Here is a 21,815-nt window from a genome sequence, read left to right as displayed (position 1 = left end):
AGGCTGAGATGAGGATCACGGTTCAAAGCCAGCCCGGGCAGGAAAGTCCGTGAGACTCTTATCTCCAATAAAACCACTAGAAAACCAGAAGTGGTGCTGTGGCTCAAGTGGTAGAGCACTCGCCTCGAGCTGAAGAGCACAGGGACAGTCCCCAGGCCCAGAGTTCAAGCCTCATGACCGACCAAAAAAAAAAAAAAGAATCATTTGTGGACCTAACACATGAAAACAAAAAGCCCTCCCAAGCCTGACCCAATCCAATGGCCAGACCATGAGGTTACACTAAGAGTTTTTTATTTAGTTTTCCATATGCTTATCTTGTGTTCTGTGACTCTAAGTTACTAGTCTTCACCAACATTTGGGGTGCAAAACAGAATTTAAATTCCATGCCTAAAAAGACCCCTAATCTATAGAGAACAGGAGCTTTGTTTTGAGATCATGGAGGGGTCTAGTAGCACAGCATCTGGCCAGCCATTCCCCGGTGGAACAGATCCAGGAAGACCAAGGAAGAGAAGAGCAGATCCTCACAAGCATTCCTATTAAAAGAAGGTGGGCCTGCTGCCAATGGCTCAGGTCTATAATCTTAGCCACTCAGGAGAATGAGACCTAAGAATTGCAATTCAAAGCCAGCTTGGGCAGGAAAGTCTATGAAACTCTTATCTCTAATTAATCACCACCACCACCCCAAAAAAGCCAGAAGTGGAGCTGTGGCTCAAGCAGTAGAGCAACTAAACCTTGAGCATAAAAACAAAGCTCAATGGGGCTGGGAAGGTGGCTCAGTGGTAGAGTACTTGCTTTGCATGCATGAGGAACCTGGGTTTCATTCCTCAGAAAAAGCCAGAAGTGGTGCTGTGGCTCAAGTGGTAGAGCGCTAGCCTTGAGCTGAAGAGTGAAAGACAGCGCCCAGGCTCAGAGTTCAGGCCCCACGACCGACAAAGAAAAAAAAAAAGCTCAATCCCTGAATTCAAGCCCTAGAACCAGCATACACACACACACAAAAAGGTGGTTCTGACCATGAAGCATATTGCAGTTCAGTGTTTTCCATGAATTTCAACAAGTCAAGAATCTGCTATTGTAATATTCAAGTATACACTTATAAATGTTTTGCATAAACTTCATCCAAAGACTGAGACAAAGCAGAAATCTTAGATTCTTAGAATCTTAAAAATCATAGGTGTGTACTTCCAGAAAGAATTCTGCTGGCTGACTTTATTTAAGCAGATAAGGAAAAGGTTAGAAAAATCAATACATATTTCTGTATACCAACAATGAGGGGAAAAAAGAAAAAGAAAATACAAACTAATGCCAGGTAAGGAAATGTAAACAAGTGTTTTGTAATCAGTTTTAAGTTACATGTGTTGACTTTTTAAAGATCTCTTAAATGAGTAACAATTAGTTTTTTGTTTAAGACTAAAGATGAACAAATGAGTAAAATTGAAATGGAAATGTTCTAAAATTAGGAAAGGGCCAAGTGCTAGTGACTCATACCTAAAATCTTAGCTACTCAGGAAGCTAAGATCTGAGGATCTTGGTTCAAAGCCAGCTCAGTCAGGAAAGTCCATGAAATTCATATCTCCAATTAACAAATAAGTTATATAACTTTCCCATGATCATCTGGCCAGGGTATGGAGGAAGCAGGGATACTAACCCCAGACAAGGTAGCCATTGAGCATACTGCTAACACTTTAACCCAGACAGTGATAGGCAAGGGGAAGGAACAAGTTCATGGGCAGTTCACATACTAGATAATGACTACCTGCTATAAAATTAATTAATTAATGAATAAAATAAGAGCACCCCTTAGTTCATAAAGTATGGGATGTAGGCGTAGAACTTAAATAAGCCTTTGGAAGTCTTTGCTAACACTAGCCTCTCACTTACCTTCTTTATAACCCTATGAGTTGAGGAGTGTGTGTGTGTGTGTGTGTGTGTGTGTGTGTGTGTGTGCGTGTGTGTGTGTGTGTGTATGCATACACACGCGCACACGTGTGCATGCCTGGGTTTGAACTCGGGCCCCAGTGCTGTCCCTTAACTTCTTTACTAAGGGCTAGTGCTCTACCACTTGAGTCACAGCTCCACTTTCAACTCTGGTAGTTAATTAAAGTTAAGAGTCTCAGAGACTTTCCTGCTGTGGCTGGCTTCAAACCTTACTCCTCAGATCTCAGCCTCCTGACTAACTAGGGTTATAGGCATGAGCCATCAGCACCTGGCAAGTTGAAGAATTGTTGACCATTTTCTCTCTAGTGAATACAATTGAAAGATGTTATAAACAATTTTTTCCAAACTGTACCCCTGTCCATTAAGTCTCACCACTCTGAGGTATTCCTACTGCACATACAGAATTAGTTTTAAGACTATCCTGTTCTCTAGTCTCCATCCATTTCTTTTTTTTTTTTCTTTTCTGTCAGTGGTGGGGCTTGAACTCGGGTACAGGCATTGTCCCTGAGCTCTTTTGCTCAAAGCTAGTGCTCTACCACTTTGAGCCACAGTGCCACTTCCAGTTTTCTGGAGGCTAATTAGAGATAAGAGTCTCACAGACATTCCTCTCCAGACTGGCTTTGAAGTGAGATGCTCAGAATCTTAGCCTCCTCAGTAGCTAGGATTATAGGTGTGAGCCACTAGCACCCAGCTCCCATCCATTTCTTTTCTCTCACTCACCCATTTCACCAGGAGATAAGACACCATGCCATATGGTAGGTCATGGTCCAAATCACAGCCCCAAAGCTTACAGAAAGAAGTATTGCCAAAAGTTTTTAAGTACAACAAATTGGGCCTGGTCAGAGAACTACAGCTTTAGAAGTTCTGCACCTGTGTTTCAGGGACACAGATTCCAAGTCCTTCCTTCCAAGAGCAGCCAGAGAGCTCCAGGCTGGCTCTATGGCCAGAACAGAAGCATGAAATACAGGTACAAGGTCAGGGAGTAGCCTCATCTCTGAGCTGGCAGACCAAGGAAAGAGAGAGAGACAGCTGTACCAGCCAGGGGCTATGTGTTCCTAGTGACAGAGACAGATGCAAGTCCCTAGCATAGGGGGTAAAGGGATCAGGAAGAATAAGCAGACCTTTCCTCTCCAAAAATAGCTCTTCTTGTATACATATCACAATTCAAAAGACAGCTACTAGCAATAACACATATTCACATGCACACATACTACATACACACAGGACACACACACACATGCATGCATTACTGTAAGCCAAGGGCCATGTATTTAAAATTTGATAGTTTTATCATCACAGCAATGATAATGACATAAGTATTATAATTTCACTTTACAGATAAATGAGGATTCAGAGGCTCAGAGAGGTGCATGAACTGCACCTTGTAAACAATGGATCCAGATTTGTCCTTGATGTGTTAAGACTCCAAGCCCATTGATCTGTTGAGATTTATCACCATCACAGCAAGAAAAGCATGTGTGCCAGCAAACACACTCATGATTACTTGGTCATTTCCTTGTCTGAGGGCAGCTTCATACACCATGCAATTCTAGAGAACTAAGTTGCCTTTGGACATGCTATGTCCAGCCCACTTTGAGAACCTCAGTGTACATATCTAGCTCTTTTCTAGTTATTAAGAACACAAAAGACAGTGTGTAAATGACAGGGCTGGCCAGCACCATTTGAATCTCCCTGGCACACAACTCTGTGAATACCACTGACAACTGCTCTCTTGGCACACAATACCCACAGAAACACTCTGCTCTAAAACTGAAAATCGGGGATGTATTCCCAGGCTGAAAAACTATACCTGCTGCAGACCTGTCCTCTAATACTGCTGGGTCACCTGCATTAACAGCCAGTAGCATCGCCAACAAGATGTCTGGATATTTAAAGGAGTTACAATCATCCAAATTCTAACAAATCTTAATATATTTTGGAACATAAAGAAGTTCCTTTTTTCTTGTAATTCGGAGGGGTTTTAGTTTTGTTTCATTGGTAGTGGTGTGTTTTATTTATTTGCTTTTGAGATAAGGTCTCCCTGTGTGCCCCAGGTTGTTTCTAACTTGCTGTGTAGCTCAGGATGGCATGAAATTCACAATCCTCCCACTTCAGCCTCCTGAAGTGCTGGGGCTGCAGACATACACTACCACACCCTTGTAATACATGTGAAGAATTTGGAGTTTTTAAAATAGTAAATTGCCCAACAAGATGAGTTCTCAGGTGAACTACAGTAGTGCACAATTCACCAGTGGGAAGCCCAGGGCAATCCTCTACTACCACCTACTATGTATTTGAGAAGAGCAGTTAGTGAGGGCAGCAAAATGGCCAATAAGAAGACAAATCTAAAAGGCTAACAACTTAGCACCTCAAGAATCTGAACAGATATTAAATCAGCTACCCTAACTTTGTGTGTGTGTGTGTGTGTGCGCACACACACACACACATACACCAAAACTGGTACTTGAACTCAGCCTCACACTCTTGCTTGGCTTTTTGCTCATAGCTAATGTTCTACCACTTAAGCAACACTCCCACTTCTGGCTTTTTGCTGGTTAACTGGAAATGAATCTCACCAAATTCCCTGTCCAGGCTGGCTTCAAGTGCCAATCTTCAGATCTCAGCACCAAAGTACCTAGGATTACAGTATGAGCCAGCAGCACCTCAATTCCTTAATCTTAGACACTCGTGCGTTACAACAGAAGTATAAATTTCTCCAAGAGTAAACCTTCTGTGGTTGCTGTGCTCAATGATCTGTAGCACCCTGTCCATGTTTTTACAATGCATCTTCTAAAACCCCAACTCTCTTTCATTAACATTATTTATTCATTGTTATGTTTGGGGTGCTGGAATCAAACCCATGGCCTTGTGTGTATTTACCCAGGCAAGCAGTCTCCCACAGAGCCACAAATCCAACACTTCACGAATTCTACTCTTGCCTGCTTGAAGATGCCTTCTACGGTCATGTTTTTAACATTATCAAAAGAGCTTCTGTTGCCAGGCCCTGAAAAGATTGTAGAAGTATGGCAAGGTGTTTCTCCTGAACAGTGAAGAACTCTCTGCACACCAGCTTTGTAAGCTAATTGTTTCAACAGAGCCTTTGGAGAGTGGATGATTTTAGCAGTAGGGCCAAGACCACGTGAGATTTTTGTCCCATCACCTTCACCACGTGCTATGAAAGTCTGTCCCATTTCTCTTCTGTTCCCCCGGGGGCATTTGCAATGAATCTGCAAACTGTAGTCACATGATTTGAATCTGTCTTGCCATTTAGTAGCTATGAGATCTTGAGCATTCCTCTCTGGGCCTCAAGTTTCTTGAAACTGGAAAGAAAATGAGGACTTGTCTCCTAAGACAGTTAAGGGAGAACAGGCACAATATTTGACTCAACAAATAACAGGTCAGGTGTTGAACATTTGTAATCCCAGCTACTTAGGAAGCAGAGATCCAGAGGCTCACAATTCTAGGCCAACCTGGGCAGAAACTGAGCAAACATGTACCCATCAGAATGGGTACACATCAGGCATCTCAGGTATGCAGGAGGTATGGGGGAGGGAGGTGTAGAAAAATATCGGCCTGATGCCAGCCCTGGGCAAAAACATAAAACTCTACCTGAAAAGTAACTAAAGGACCTGGGAACATGGCTCAAGTGGTGAAGCACCTGCCTAGCAAGTTCAACCCCACAGTACACTGTACCACCACATTTCAATTAAGAATGACCTCAAGCACTATAAATTGCCTGTTACCAACCAATGTGGGAGGGGGAGGCTGGGGTCTGAGGTACCAAGGAAGAGGCAGGAGCTGGGATTTTGAGATGACTGACAGGGGACTGGAGAACTTGGAGGGTCTGTTGTTGTTTTGGTTTCTGTCTTCTTTTATTTGGCAAATGCAAAGCGGAAGGGAAAGGTATGATCAAAGGCAAAGTAGAAGCACTTAACCTGGAACATATGGCGCCATTAAAGAGAAAGGCAGCTGGAGCCAGGGAGGCCCTTGATGAGGGTAAGAGGAACCTGAAGATAAACAGGGTGGCGCCAGATTCCAGAGGCCCTAGATGCCTGCTCTCCAGCAGCTGAGCCTGGGCAGCAGGCAGGAGGGTGTGGGCAGGGAGTGTGCAAGGGCACAGCTGTGGCTTAGAAGGAACAGATAGGCACATGGTCCCAGGGCCTCAGGATCCACTCAGAGATGCCAGCCAAAGTGCTCCACTTGCCTAGCAAAGGGCAACTCATAATCATGGTATTCTTGGTGGGACCTTTCAGTCTGACAACTGGGGTGCAGACCCGGGCTTTTCCACTTGTGTATGGAGATTCTCAACAAGCTGCTTAGCATCGATAAGCCTTAGTTTTGCCTGTGAGGAAAATTAAGTGATACCTATCATATGGGCTGAGAGGGAGGTATAAAAGCATGTCTATAGTGGCTGGCATTCAGCAGGCTTCCTTGGACTGGGTTAGTAACATCATGCCAGTGGTCCTATGCATTAGTTTCGTTCATCAATCAAATAAAATGTACATGTTATAAACAGAGAATTTTATGAGTAACATTACACAGTGGTCACATGCTATTTCAAAAGAAAGAAAATGCAGATCTTGGTTACTAAAATAGAAATAGTCTTTTAAATAGTCTTCTCAAAGTAGGCACTGATTCAGCCATAAAACTCCCATTATTCTGTGTTCTCAAACAATTTGTCAATTGGAGAATCAGCAATAAGCAGAGAGCTAACAAGTTACGGGAAATGTTCTACTTGCTAAGTAAGGTCTACAGAGGTGTCTTTTTACTCTAGAAAAATGTGGTTATGTACAACAAAGTGTACCCATTCTAAATATGGAGTACTAGCAAACACACACACACCTGTGCACCCAGGGTTACAATCAAGACAAAGGTCATCAAGCCTGGCAATGGTGGTTCATGCCTGTAATCCTAGCTACTTAGGAGGCTGAAATCTGAGGATCACAGTTTAAATCCAGCCCGGGGAGGAATATCTGAGAGACTCTTATCTCCAATAAACTACTCAGAAAAAGTCAGAAGTGGCACTGCAGCTCAAGTGGTAGAGTGCTATCCTTGAACACAAAAGAAGCTAGAGGACCACCTAAGCCTAGAGTTCAAGCCCCAGGATCAGCACACATGCACACACAAAAAGTCATTCCCATCACCCCAGGCCTGTGGCCCCTCACCAGGCAAGGTCCCCTCACCTCCAGCTCGTGTTCTGTCTGTCTGCTTCATGTCCCTAGGTTTGTTTTATTATTGTTATTGAACTGATGCCTACAAGTATATAGATTGCTTTCTCTAAGTTTGATATTTCGCAATTTTAAAACTAATACTCTATTTTCCTAGCTAAAACAAATGTCAAGGACCTTACTGATTTTCTTGGTATGAAAGTCAAAAAGGAGCCAGCCACCTACTATAATTCTTTCAAAGGACAGCAGTGGAGACAGATGACAAAGATGACCAGGGTAACTAGTCCAGTTCAGGACCCGATGTGACGAAGCTGGCTGGGGGACACGGATAAATCAGGTCTCCCTAGTCTTCATTTCAACTTAAGTCTTAAATGACGTCTGCCAGCTACCATGTTAAACGTGTGAGATGACTTCAGAACTTACTCCAATCCAGGTGTGTCAAAACAGGGTGCTAATATTACATAGACCAAAGCAAAAGGTATAACCAGACTGCCCAGCTCAGATGTAGGCTGACACAACTTATGAGCAGCCAAGAGCAGCTATGGTGATGTCCAAGGACCTCCTGATCTCTTCGAAAGTAAGAGAGTCATGGAGACTTTACACATAAAGTGATAGGATACAAGCTGAACCCCTTTATCCAGAGATGAAGGAGCTCTTCCAATCCAACTTACCACATTATTAACAGACTACAAGCAGGCTTCAGGCAGAAAGCGGGGAGAAAGGATATGAGACACAGAAACACCACAGAGAACTCACACTGAAACCATGAATCCACTTCAGAAAGACCAGAATGCAGAAAAGTCTGTGAGAAGCTTAGATCCAATTAACCACCAGAAAGCCAAAAAAAGCAAGTGTGGCAAAGTGCCATCTTTGAGTGAAAAAGCCATGCAAGAGAACAGAGGCCCCAAGTTCATGCACCAGAATCAGCACCAAAAAAAAAAAAAAAGAGAGATCAGGTTTCCCCAACTATAGTTAGGTTACAATTGCCTGTCACTGTTCAGTTATGATACATCATTACTGTGCTACTAGGGTATATTACCTCAGAACTCCCACTGTGAAAATTTCATGTTGGGACCTCCCAGTCTTCATTAATATGTCAACTCCAAAGGAGTAGCTTGGGGTAGGGGTGGGAGCTAGGTAACAATCAAATGAGAGACCCAGGAACCTTTGTCAAACTGAGGAATGATAACAAGACATCAGCATCACCCAAGGAAAACTATTTCACCATCCAGGCGTACCTGTCATGAGGAATAATAAACACTGCCTCCTCTGCCATCTTCCCCAGACTATCAGAAAATAGAAGTAACACCTACACACACACTCAGGCGCACACACCCAGCTTGTCTGAATGGTGTGATTATTTTATTAATGTCACAATATTTCTAGGTAATTACTTTTCCTACACCTTGTGAGATTGCATATTTTTTTCTAAAGATAGGAAATCTTGGGATAATGGCAAAATCAGTGCCAGGCACTTAACTAAGTACCTGATTTGGCGGGGTGGGGGTGGGGGATCACATCTAGGTATACGGTATATGAATATACATTTATTTACTGCCCACAATAATACTAGGGTTATCGTCTCCAATTTTACAATGAGAAAACTAAGACACAGGGAAGTAAAGCTCACTCAGTTCCTGTGGAGCCAGGACCAAATCACAGTTCACCTCATATGCCAATGGTAAGTTCACAACTTCCAATTTATTGATGCAACTGAAGACAATTACACCACATAACCCCCATGGGTATCAAGGACTCCTGTCCATCACTTTATCAGGACCAGACTTGCCCTAAGTACTTCATGTTACCTCATGACTCAACACAGCACTCAAGCAAGAAGGAGCATTTTAGCTATTTAACAAATTACAACCCACAGCTTCACAGAGATTCAATAATTTGCCTCCTATTTTAGAATAAACAGGGTGACTTTATGCAAGAAATAAAAATTAACTACAGAAGTATGTGAATCTCAGTTGGCTCACCCAATCCTCTTTGCACAACCAACCAGAGAGCCTGATTTATGCCAACCCTGGTTCTTCATTCCAGTGTAGAAGGTTCCCCCAGGCACTGGGCTCTCCCATGAAGGGGACAGGGAGAAGAGTGGGGACCCTCTGATCCCTGGGAGGAATGGCTGAGGGGAGAACCATCTTTCATATGCAGAAGCCAAGTTCGTGGAATGATACCCACTCCTTAGACCTCAGGATACCATGTCAGAACTGAGTTTGTACTTTCCCAAAACACAGTAAGAAACCACCAAGAACATGAAAGCTGGGTTGGCACAAAACTAAACACCCAGTTACTATGTCTTTCCACAGGAAAATAACTTCCAAGTTCTACAACACAAAGATGGATCTAAAAGAGTTTGTGGCCTCTAGTTTGAAAGTCAGGGTCTGCCCAAGATGGCTGTGTTTAGTGCTTGGAATCTAATTTACAAGGGGCCCATACATGTCTCCCAAACCACAGGCAGTAAAATTCTAAACCAACATGTTTAGCTGACAAGTACTGTTGGTCTTACTTATATTCTCCCCAGCTTTGATCCAGATGTTAGTGAAGATTTGATAGTACTTTTTGTTCTTTCAGAGGGTCCTGCTGACCTGAGAACTCTAGAAAGAGACAGAAGTCTTCATCCATTCCTATGTAGCACAAGAGAAGCTCTTCAATATGGCACCATGAAACTCTGCTTGGCCCTGGCACTCTATACCCCTTGACTTTGGATGACCTTGGCCAAATGAATTAACACTCTGGGCCTCAGGTCCTCAGCAATTAAGTGAGAGAGATTTAAAAAAAAAAAAAAGATGGCTTCTAGGTTTTTAAACTCTTCTCTTTCAGGCTTCAACAGAAAGACATAGCTAACGATGGCTAAAACAGAATACCAGGTAAGCAATAAAGTAACAAATGTATTAAATATATTTAATATCTGTATTCACATATAAGGCACGTGAATAAAAACCTGGCACCAGAAAAGCACTGGACATAACTGTCTGTTCTTATACATAAGCACACACTCACAACTCTACCAGGTAAGTACTGTTATTATTCCCATCTTTCAGGTGAGAAAACCAATGCTTAGGGCTTAAGTTATTTTACCCAAGTGACACATTATGATAGAGAAAAGTAAGATTTGGACTCAGGTCTTTTAGACTCAACAGATTCAAAAAAAAAAAAAATTTAACCAATACTAGAACTGGAAATCAGGCCCTGGGAACTGTCTCTTAGCTTCTTTGCTCAAGGTTGGTGCTCTACCACTCAAGCCACATTTCCATTTCTGGCTTTTTGTAGGTTAGTTGAAGATAAGAGTCTCTCACATCTGTCCACCTGGACTGCATCTGAAAAGTGACCCTCACAGCTTTGCCTCCTGAGTAGCTAGGATTACAGGCATGAGCCATAGGCACCCAGCAAGGGACTTTTTGTTTTTTTATACAAGTCCTGGGGCTTGAACTCAGACCCTGGGAACAACTATCCCTGAGCTTTTTTGCTCAAGGCTAGCACTCTACCACAAAAGCCACAGCTCCACTTCCGGCTTTTTTGGTAGTTAATTGGAGATTATAGTCTCAGATTTTCCTGCTTGGGTTGGCTTTGAAATGCAATCCTCAGATCTCAACCTCCTAAATAGCTAAGACTATAAACACGATTCACTGGTGCCAGGTGACATCCAATTTTTAAATCCAGTATATGGAATTCTGTCATGGCTGCCCCAGCAGACTAAGACAGTGGGTAATAGTGAGAAATTCTGAAATACTGAAAAGAAAACATGTAGTATGAGAAAAATAAAGTCAGGTCTAAAAATGTCAACTCAGATCAACTCACAGGGAAAAAGAAGAAAGGGCTTCAGGGTAGATTCAAGATAAGGAATGCAAAGGGCAAAATCAAGGAGAAGATGAATAAACAGTGTTGATTATCTAGCTCTTTCCATGCTAGAAATAGAAAGCATTTGTGTCAATCAGGAAAAGTCCCTGTACAGCCCATCTCACAGGCCAATAAAAGAGAGCAAAGCCTGCACTGGGTAAAATACAGGCACACACACCCCCCTTCAATGACAGGGGAACACTCAGGGCCCCTGTGGATGCCTGAAAACATGGCTTAGTTCTGACACCTCTATCTGCACTGTCTCATCCCACACATACCTATCTATGACAAAGTTTAATCGATAGATGAGGTACATTAAGAAATTAACAAAATAAAACAACTAGGACAATATAGTGTAATAACATATGAATGTGACCTTTCTCTTTCTCCAATATCCTCTTGTATCACATTCACTCTTCTACTAATTTTGTGCAGTGACGCAATGCCTATGAGACAAAGTGAGATGACGTGGATACTGTGATGTTGCCTTAGGCTATTCCGTAAGGGCTGTGTGAACACAAGCCCTAACTTACTTCATCAGCCAATCTGATGAACAAGAAGGCTTCTAAGTGAGTCATGGGCAGGTAGCATATAGAAAATGGATACACTGCACAAAAGTACGATTCATGTCCCAAGTAGGATGGTGCTAGATTTCATCATTTTCATGTATGACTCATTTCTTTCTGGAATTTCCAATTGAATATTTTTGGATTATGGTTAACCACAGGTAATTGAAAATGCAGGTAACCAAAACCATGGAAGCAAAACCATGGATAAGGGAGATTACTGTACCAAAAGAGGGAAGGGGGGGGGGCAATATAGTGCAAAACACACAAGGAAATACTACAAAGATGCCTTGGGCTGTGTTCACTTCAATTCTGACACACACAAGAAGGGGCAACTTGTTTCCATAAGATTGAAACAGGATGAAATGAAAAGTGGGGTACACCGAACCCCATAAGGTGGTATAGAATGGGAACATGAGGTGCACAACTTGGAAAAGCAAAATGAAGACAATCTAGGAGAGGGAAAGTCCCATTGTTTGTTCACGATGCTATCTTCAAATTGGTTCTGTTGCCTGCAGATATAAAAGGAGTTAAATCAGAGCTAAGCTAAAGTGGACCAGGTCAGGAGTACTGATGCTGTAAGACACATTTATGCTGAACAGCATAAACATCAAAAATAGATAAGAATATGAAAACCCAGCCTGCAGCAAAACCGTATATACCACACTTCGGGGGTCAGCTGTCAAGAAAGAAAGCCACACAGTAAGCCACAGAGTTAGAAAAAAACTAAAATGGGAGCTTCTTTCTGCCCTCCCTGTGCAGAGAAGAAATTCAAGAACTATTAAGGTGAAGGCCTCCTGTTCTGTTTCATTTCATGCCCTTCTGAGATAGCTAACCAACCTAGCACAGGGATTACTGAAAAGAGCAGAAGAAAGAAAAGCATTAAGAAAAATCCATTGTCAAATAGCCCTCTCTGATCACTTTTTAAAAAATGTTCTGCCACAGTCAAATATGGTGGCTTATGCCTATAATCATAGCTGATCAGCAAGCTAAGGATCCTGACCCAAGGCGGGCCTACGCAAAGAAGTTCATGAGACCTTTATTTCAACCAATAAAAAGCTAGGTGCATTGGTAACTATGTATCATCTGATACACAGAAAGGGTAAATAGGAGGACTGCAATCTAAACCAACTCCAACCTCCCCCCCCCTCCACCCTCAAAAAGAGCAAGATCCTATTTAGAAATACAACAGAAATAAAAAGGGCTAGAGTAGTAGAGCACCTGCTATTGAGTGCAAGGCCTTGACTTTAAACTCCAATAAAATAAATAAATAAACTTCTGTCGTTTAAAAGGGCTGAGAATGTGGCAAAATTTGTAGAATGGTTTGCCTATCTCACGATAGGCCTTAGGTTCAAATTCCAATACTACTCCTAAATAAACCAACAACAAAAAAAAAGTTTTGAGAGTTTCAGGTACCAAAAATAGAGCTGCCTCGGCATCAAAATCACACTGACATAAAGAGTCATTTCTTTTTAAGAAAAAAATGAAGTACTTCTGTTAAATCAAACATACTATTCTCTTATCTAAGCCTCCTCCTCCCCTAGCAATATCCTTCTTTTTGGCGAACAAAGGAAAATAGAGTTGGTAAAAAAAAAAGAAGAATATATGCAGAAATGTGACTAAAAAGGCATTTCCCTCTCTTGCATTGCTGGGGTAAGCAAGAGAAAAGCCAAATTCTCACAGTTCATCAACTTTCCACTCATGTAAACAGTCTCACTTTATTTTTGAATAACTTTGTGGGAACAGACGGTTTCCAAATGCACTATTTCTTACTACAGTATATGAAAGCAATATCCCTAACTCCTCAATTAAAATGAAGAATAACATATTTCTTACTTGAGTCTATTTTGTTAGGCCTCAGTTTCTTAAACTAAGTCTTACTGAGAATTCTGACTTCTCTATTATTTCTTGTCTTTTCATTCTTGCATTCTTTTTTTGGTTTGTTAACTCATTGCGTTGTTTTATTAAATTATTCCTCTATCTCTCCAACTCTCTCTCTCTCTCTTTCACACACACACACACACACACACACACACACACACAACTATCAGAGTAAAATTCTGATGCAAAAAAAAAAAGTATTGGGAAGTGGCACTGTGGCTCAAGTGGTAAAATGCTCGCCTTGAGCTGAAGAGCGCAGGGACAGCACCCAGGCCCAGAGTTCAAGCCCCACAACCAACCAAAAACAACAACAAAAAAAAGTATTTCACACAACAAAAGAATAGGAGTAATATCAGAAACTAGGCTATGCCTAAGTAAGAGCATTCCTTATATAAATAGGGAATGAGTTTTGTCTCTTAACTTTCAACTTTTATTCTAGATTCTAATTTTGTAACCTGAAACAGTCTCTACAATTAACACCAAATCACTTTCATCCTAACTAGTGACACAACCATTAAAGTAGTCCCCACATCGGTGGGCAAGTCGGCGGTATTACCAGACCTAAGCCCAGGCCAGGTTCATCCAATGCCAATTTTCAAAAAAAACAAAGAAAAAAAAAAGCTCAACAAAATCTACCAAGTTGCCTCATAAAAGTTTTTGTGAAACTCACACGAAAAGCTCAAGTGTTATGGCTTAAAAAAACCATAATCACCTTAAGTAAAGTTGTATAATTTTTGCCATTTAGTTTAATTTACTAAGTCTCTGGAAAAGCACCTACTCATCATACAGCACCTGAGGAGAAACAGTAACTGTAAAGAAATACTACCCAGCTTCAATTTTTCCCCCAAAGGACTGTAGGTAGAAGGGAATCAGAGGATATGAAAATACCAGCAAGAGCGGGAACAACTTACATGTAAATATAAGCAACAATGAAATTGAGTAATGGGGCAGAAAAGGCCTTTGCACACATGAGGACTGAGAGGGCCCAGGAAGTGGACCTTTGAACTGATCTTCATTAGTGTGGATTTTCAAAAAGGCATCTACCCACCCTTTAAATGCTGTATCAAAACCTTACTGTTTTCTAAGTTGCTGAGACAACTCAGAAACATTCTTAGTAAGTAATTCAAGTAAAAACTGTTAACTGGTCTTTCACCTTCAAAAATCAAATAAGATATTTCAATGACTGCTAACTATCTGGCAGAATGTGTTTAATGACAAAGACCAAACTTGGAAGCTGTTCTACTGTAAATTAGCACGGACAAAAATCCCCAGATGTTTCCTGGCCCATAACAGCATGTTATTATTCTAGAAATACGATTTTTGTCTGCTCTTGTCTTTTCAAGAAAGTAACCATGATGCAAATGATAAGACAAGCATGCATGGTGACAGAAATTGTTTCTGACATGCCAGAGTCACATAAAAGACATGACTGTATATACTGAGTCATGATGGTTCTAAAAGCTTTAAACAACAGAAGTCCCATCTACATTAACAAGGAAAAATGCATCTGTAGAAGAAATATGAATGAGAAAGGAAAGGATACAACTACTAGTGTATGGATGGATGGAATCTGGAATACATGTAATGAACACAGACATTTATTCAATAGTAACTACTACAGATGTGAGTGACAGTGAACATTAATAACTAATAGCAGGAAAATAATGGTAACTATAAAAGAACACAGATTTTAAGAAAACGTGGATTTTCATTGCACTTAATAGTAAGAAATCTTTTCAAATTATGTAACAAAGCATGTTATCAAAAGTAGACAGATGGCTTTACCTGGACCAGTGGATCTCGATGGCGAGAGGATGGGAGTTGGAGAAAAGTTAGAATCCATCAGTAAGCCAGGTGCTAATGGCTCACACTTGTAATCCTAGCTACTCAGGAGGCTGAGATCTGAAGACCACAGTTCAAAGCCAGCCCGGGCAGGAAAGTCCTGAGATTCTTATCTCCAATTAATCGCCAAAAGCCAGAAGTGGAGCTGTGGATCTAGTGGTAAAGCATCATCCTAAAGTGGAAAAATCTGAGAGATAGCATGTAGGCCCTGAGTTCAAGTCCTAGTACCAAAAAAAAGAATCCAGCAGATAAGACTATCTAAAAATCACAGGGAAAAAAATCTTCGAATCTAGATAGGTACTGCAGATCAACAGCTCAGGCAGATTAGAATGCTAATCCTACAAGCTGCAACCACTTGCAGAGTCCTCTAACAAAACATCCTAAAAGTCCTAAGCTGTGGAGTGGGAGGACGCAACCTGAGGACAAGCTTTTATGCCTAGAGTCTTAGAATCTTAGTGACAGTGTTTCACCCCACATCTTTTCGTTAATGTTCTTATTATGAGAATCAAGTAAACCTAACATTTGACTATATGGTAAAAATATTAGCTTGCATAATTTTGCATGTATTTTCTAGTTAGCTTTTCTTTTTATTATTAATTTTATTGCCAAGGTGATGTACAAGGCATTGCAGTTACATACATAAGGTAGTGAGTACATTTCTTGTTGAACAGTTACCCCTTGCTCGTTTTTCTCCCACTATCCCTCCTCCAACGCCTCCCCCACCCCCGAGCTGTAAAGTTCATTTCCAACATGTTGTTTTATGAGTATCCACATCTTGCAACTGTCTTTCCAGCCACAAAATGACCATGGGCACTCTAATCCAAATCCTGCCTATCCTGCAAAACCTGATCTGAATCCTGACTCTGCTGTGGAAGTCTTCCCCAACCATCTTCACAGAAATGACCTTTCCTCCGAATTCTGCACACAATGCCTATCAGTACTATAGTGGAAACTTACCGTTATCTGCCTCAGCTCCATTAGCTTCCTGGAACTGTTTCTTGGGGATCATTTACTATGGAACTCCCCACTCCCAAATTTAAAACACACACACACAACCAGGGCTAACTCAGTAGAGAACTTTCCTAGTATGTAGCAAACATATACACACATACACACATATATTCAATGAGTATTTTTTTATACCATTCTTGCCTGGACAAGCTCTGCATTTCCTATATACTCTTTCCAGCAAACAGACAACTCAAAACAACAATGAAGATATACCCTGTCCACTACTTAACAATACTGTTCTTCAATTCACATTCCCCAAGGTCAAGCAAGTTCAAGAACTTCCTTTACCGTTCTAGAACTTCCTTTACCTTCTTAGAACTTCAGGCAGTCAGCCTACATTACTATTTCTCCCTCCTGATTCAGGTTTTTGTTTGTTTGTTTGTTTATGCCAGTCCTGGGGCTTGAACTTAGGGCCTGGGCACTGTCCCTGAGCTTCTTTTGCTCAAGGTTAGCACTCTATCACTTGAGCCACAGAGCCACTTCTGGGCTTTTCTGTTGACGTGGTACTGAGGAATCAAACCCAGTGCTTCATGTATGCTCAGCAAGTACTCTACCACTAAGCCACATTTCCAGCCCTAGGCTTCTTTATTACACAAACCCCTTTTGAACTTCTCCATTTGAAATGACACTACTTTTTTTAAAAAAAAGTTGCTTTACTGATGTGCTTATCTGTGTACCTCTTCTTATCTGACCCAATTTTATGCTTCAGTTTATATTTACTAGTCATTTATGTTCTTGCTACAATCCAGCTAAAGTCTATGTAAATCGGACTATTGCATCATTTTAAAACTCCCCCTACTTATCCTACAAAATTATCTCACTTATCTCTCCATCCCTCCTTCCAACCGTATAAGCAAGCCCACCTTATTCACAGATTTGTTACACACGGGTTTGACCAAGCATGGTCCAAAAAATCATAAAATTTTTAAATTCAAAAGAAATTTCAAAAAAGTTTAAATTTCCAAAAAAAGCTCTCAGTCCATAGATCCCTGTTTTGTTTAAATCACTGTATGATCTGCTTGCAGCTTCTCTGCCCTCAGATTTCTCCTAAAGAACAAATGACGCTCTAATAAAATCAAGGTAGAGGCAAATGTGCTTAAGTGAAGTGATGAAGTGAAAATGTGAGATCTGTTGAAAGGCAGCATGCATTTAGCACCAGTCAGGCAGCTTTATGGGAAAGATAAATCAAACATCCACAATCCACCACTGAACTCTATTTACCTTGAGCATTCCTGGTTTTCCTCCGCCCCGACCTCCTCTTGGAACCACATTCCCTCAGATACTAAGGATGAAAATTTCATAGGAGAGACAATACAGGAATTCTCAGTGGGTCATTGCTGTACTGTAGTCCACAACAGTGGATGGAGCACAGTAGATACTTGGGAGATGAATGAAGGATGAACGAACATCAAGAGACTCTCCAATTTTTCACCTCCCAAGCTATTCCCTCAGGCTTCACAGGAGATGTTCAAGACCATAAACACTGGGAACATTGGTTCCCAGGCAATAAAATGTATAATCTTGAGTATTTCTCCATCCCAGTCTCCTACTGGTGAGTGAGGTGCTCCTAGTGAGGACAATGCGGACCAAATATTCAGCACATACCAAGTGCACACAGTCAGGCCTAATCACAGCTGTCTGGTCCCTCTGCACTTTCACGTTCTCATCTGCTAAAAGACTAGAATCTCACAGCAAAACTTACTTTGATTGAGAAATACACAAACTAATAGGCTTTGAATAAGAGCCTGAGACATTTTTTTCCTATGCATTTGAGTGACAACCTGGACCTCTACTGAGCAGCTCAGGGCCTTTATTTTTCTGTGTTTACACCTTATTTTCCAACTCTTTTCAGATCCTCTACAATGCCCAAGAGTGCAATTCTGAGGAGGTGACTGCCAAAAGGTACTTTTTACAAGGCATAAACCAAATGGCCTGTACTATACAACTTCACAGGGAGAAAAAAAAATAAACTTTCTATGTGGCTCTGTCTTGCAAAGTTTATGTGAAGACCTTTAAGGATCTTTGTGTGCGATTCTGATTTGAAGAGACATTCTGTAAGCTATCTTTAGTGAATATATTACTACTGAAACTTTCCATTGTTCTAGAACTCAAGATGTAGGAATTGTCAACACTGAATATTAGTGGGTTGTCTTAAGTTTCTATAAATTTGTCCCTCTGTCCCAGATTGGAGCAATTAACATAGAGCCTTTAAATTTGACTAGTTAGAATTTTCTAATCACTAAATATGAGCAAGGGAGACTCGGAATTAAAATCCAACAAAATCCACAACCCAAGCTGGCCATAAGCAAGCAAAGAGGAGAAAAGGTTTAAGCATCCATCTCACACAGCTAAATTTTATCAGAAAACAGAGGTTCCTGCTTTTAAAGCACTTACTCAAAGTAATTTCAACCAAGCAGAGGCCTTAAGTTCACCAACTAGTGTGATAGCTCTGAGTATTTTCTATGCCATGTTTCAGTATTCTTGCCTGGACAAGGTCTCTATTTATAGTCTTTCCAGTTTATGGACAACTCAAAATGACAATGAAGATATACCCCCTTCCACTCCTTAACAATATCATTCTTCAATTCACATTCCCAAGGCAAACCAAATGTAAGAACTTCCTTTTACCTTTCTAGAACCTCAGGCAGTCCGCGTAGACTTCTGCACTGTACAAACACCTATTACTTCTGGTCACACCTGCCTCTGTGTTCTGTAGACCTACACAGTCATTCCACAATCCGTGGTACACTAGGGGAGCAGAATTTAATACCAGATGTGTTTAAGTCAACCATTCAGGGGATTCGGGGAATAACTTCTGAGTGAGAATATGTAACGAAGAAGTCCTGTCAGAACAGCCTCCTCCAGCTGTTAAGACCTCCACTCTGGAAATTCCCTTTTTGTGGCTCATTCCCAAATATCCCTAAATCCAAACATCAAAGTTTAATGGGGGGAGGGGGGAGGGGGAGTGTTTGGTTTGGTTTGGTTTTTGCCTTTCCTCAACACAAATCTCTCACTAAATATTCATTAGGGCCCTATAAACGTTTACTGAATTAGAGGGGCCTAAAAGGGCCTCCTAAAAGCCACTCAGGTGGACTCCCTTGCTCCCCCCCCCCCTCCTTCATCCCGTAGGGCAGAAGGCCTGGAGACCTTGAGCTGAGCTCGACAGCAATCCCAGAGGGGTTTGACACTCGTCCAAAAGGCGATGACAGGAGAGGTCTGGGTAGTGTCTCCAAAATGGGGGCCACCCATTACCGTGGAAAACGCTGGGCGCCCGCCAGGATGCCAGCCCTGGCTTCCGAGGAGCGGAACCAGATGGTCGGAAACCAAGTCAGTTCTGTACGGATCCCAAGGACCCCCCCTCCCCACCTCGCCTCCTCCGCCCCCCCCATCCCAGCGCACCCGCCTCCTTCCTGTTTATGGATCCCGCGCGCCCACAAACCCCAACGACCGAAGAGCGAGCAGACGTCTCCGAAATATGTCAACACATGACATAACTTGAAATCGCTGGCTGCTCACGGGCGCGAGTTGCAACTTGCCGGGCTCACGCAGGCAAACCGGCTCGCTTTAATTACTTTTCATTGACTAACGCCATGCCGCTCGGCCAGGGGAGGTGTGGAGAGGGGGGTGCCACCAAGGTCGGGGTTCACCGAGAACCCGCGAGTCCAACCCGGGGAGTTGGGCGGCTCGGTGAACAGCCAGGAGTCGATGGCTTCCGAAGGCGACAGGCGGCGGCTGGGAGCCGCGGCGACGGCGGTGCTCGCACAGGCGCAGGGCCGCCAGGGCCCGGCACTTCCTCGCGGCCGCCCCGAGTGGCCCGGCGGCTCGATGCGCTCGCCCCGGGGGCCGCTGTGGGCACTGCGCGCCCCTGCCCTGGGAGGGGCCGGGGACGTGCCACCTTTGTCTGGGTGGATGCGACCGATGCCTCCACGCAGAGAGAGGGAAGGGGGTCTGACCTAGGCCCGGGGGGGGGCGCACGGACGCGGCCGCCCGCGCCCCCGGCCCCGCACCCGAGCCGCCGCCGCCACCTCCCACTGCCCCGTGCGCGGGCGCCCGCGTGCGAATCTCAGCCCCGCGGCCCCTCAGCCGGGGCGGGAGGGGAACCGGCACCCCCGGGGAGGGCGAGCCGCCCGTGCCCCCCTTGGCAGCGCCCGCTCCTCCCGCGTCCACCCGGGAGCTCACCAGCCCCCGGGGCAGCCCCGAAAGCACAGCCGGGCCGCAGGTGGGCCAGCGCGTCCGGGAAGGCAGGACAGACAGACAGCTCGGCAGGACGTGCCCTCCGCAGCCCCGGCCGGCCCGGCCGCGTCTCGCTCACCTGCCTGCACCGTGTCCGAAAGGTCGTGCCCGGGGGCCGCGGTCCTGGGGAATTCCTTCAGTTTCCGAGCGCTGAGGTTCAACCCCCCAGAATTGGCCGCCTCCTCCAGCGCGCGCTCCAGACCCCGGTTCAAGGGCAGGCTGAAGCCCCCGCCGCCGCCGGCCCCGGCCCCGCTGCTGCCTCCGGCTCCGCCGTGGTGCTGGTGGAGGTGATGGTGGTGGTGGTGGTGGGGATGATGATGGGGGTGCAGAGCAGGGGCGAAAGATTGGGGTTCGCTTCCCGGCGTCGCCATCTTCTTCAGGACCCCCCCACCCCCGCCCCGCCCCGCCCCGCCGCTCCTGCGGGGAGGGTCACGGCCTTTCCCGGGCGGGAAAACCGCAGATCGGGCTCCCGGCCGTTGCAGAGTGCTGGGTCGAACGACGCGGGAGAGCGGGTGGAGGTTGCGGGCGGGCGGGTGCGCGCGGAGCGGGGGGTGGACGGGGCGGCGGCGGCGGCGGCGGCGGCTCGGTCTTAAAGGTTTCCTGTCCCCGGGAAGCCGAGGCCGGCGGCGGCGGCAGCGCGCATGTGCCTCCGCCCGCCCGCCCCTCCCGCCCGCTCCGCCTCGCCCGGCGCCCAGCCCCGCAACCGCCCCGCAATCCTCCCCGAGCCCCTCGGAATCTCCTTCCACCCGGGAGATTGTAGCTCGAGAAGGGTTTTGAGCGACGTGATTGACGGTATCCTGAGATCGCGGAGAGGAAAGCCACTCGGGGCTGTTTCACGCAGGATTTCCTCCTTGCATAAGACAGTTGTTGTTGTTGTTGTTGTTGTTGTTGTTGTTGTTGTTATTTGGTTGGTTTGGTTTTCCCCCACTAGGGGCTCAGCCCACATTTAAGGCCTTCTGGCATTTAAATACCTACAAGAAACCAGGAAGCCGGCCTAGGGAGTCTACAATTACCTCATTAAACCCAGCCACTCCGTCAGGGGAAAGATTGCTTCCTTCCTCCAACGGAGGAAGTGAAGAAACGCATCTAACCGAGGTCGCTACTGCCAGTCAGAGGTGGAGCGAGGTGGATTCGAACCGGCCGCCCTAAGACGAGGATTGCTGCCTTTCACCGGCATACTCCCAGAACCCAGATTTCAGTGCTAAATAGCCAAGTCCGAGGAAAGATTTTGGGGGGAAGGATCTTTTTTATGATGGACAGGATGAATGGTCATATAAGGGAGAAGGATTGGGCTATGGCTGATTTGAATCCCAAATTAGGTGGCGCCTAGAGC

The 21,815-nt window shown here is 44.1% G+C and overlaps 1 protein-coding gene across 1 annotated transcript in view; it reads right to left on the bottom strand.

The window, feature by feature from the left end:
- Nucleotides 1-21,023, bottom strand: part of Lrch1 (leucine rich repeats and calponin homology domain containing 1) — a 167,925-nt gene extending 146,902 nt beyond the window's left edge. The window contains exon 1 of the mRNA XM_042685436.1: nucleotides 20,562-21,023. Coding sequence (XP_042541370.1) covers nucleotides 20,562-20,853 — 292 coding nt within the window. The 5' untranslated portion in view covers nucleotides 20,854-21,023. The remainder of the gene's footprint in view (nucleotides 1-20,561) is intronic.
- Nucleotides 21,024-21,815: the final 792 nt, after the last annotated feature.

The sequence above is a fragment of the Dipodomys spectabilis genome, unplaced genomic scaffold (assembly GCF_019054845.1).
Source record: "Dipodomys spectabilis isolate Male_0828 unplaced genomic scaffold, ASM1905484v1 ptg000095l, whole genome shotgun sequence".
Lineage (NCBI taxonomy): Eukaryota > Metazoa > Chordata > Mammalia > Rodentia > Heteromyidae > Dipodomys > Dipodomys spectabilis.
The sequence above is the reverse complement of the archived record's forward strand: the minus strand, read 5'-3'. Positions and strand labels throughout refer to the sequence as shown.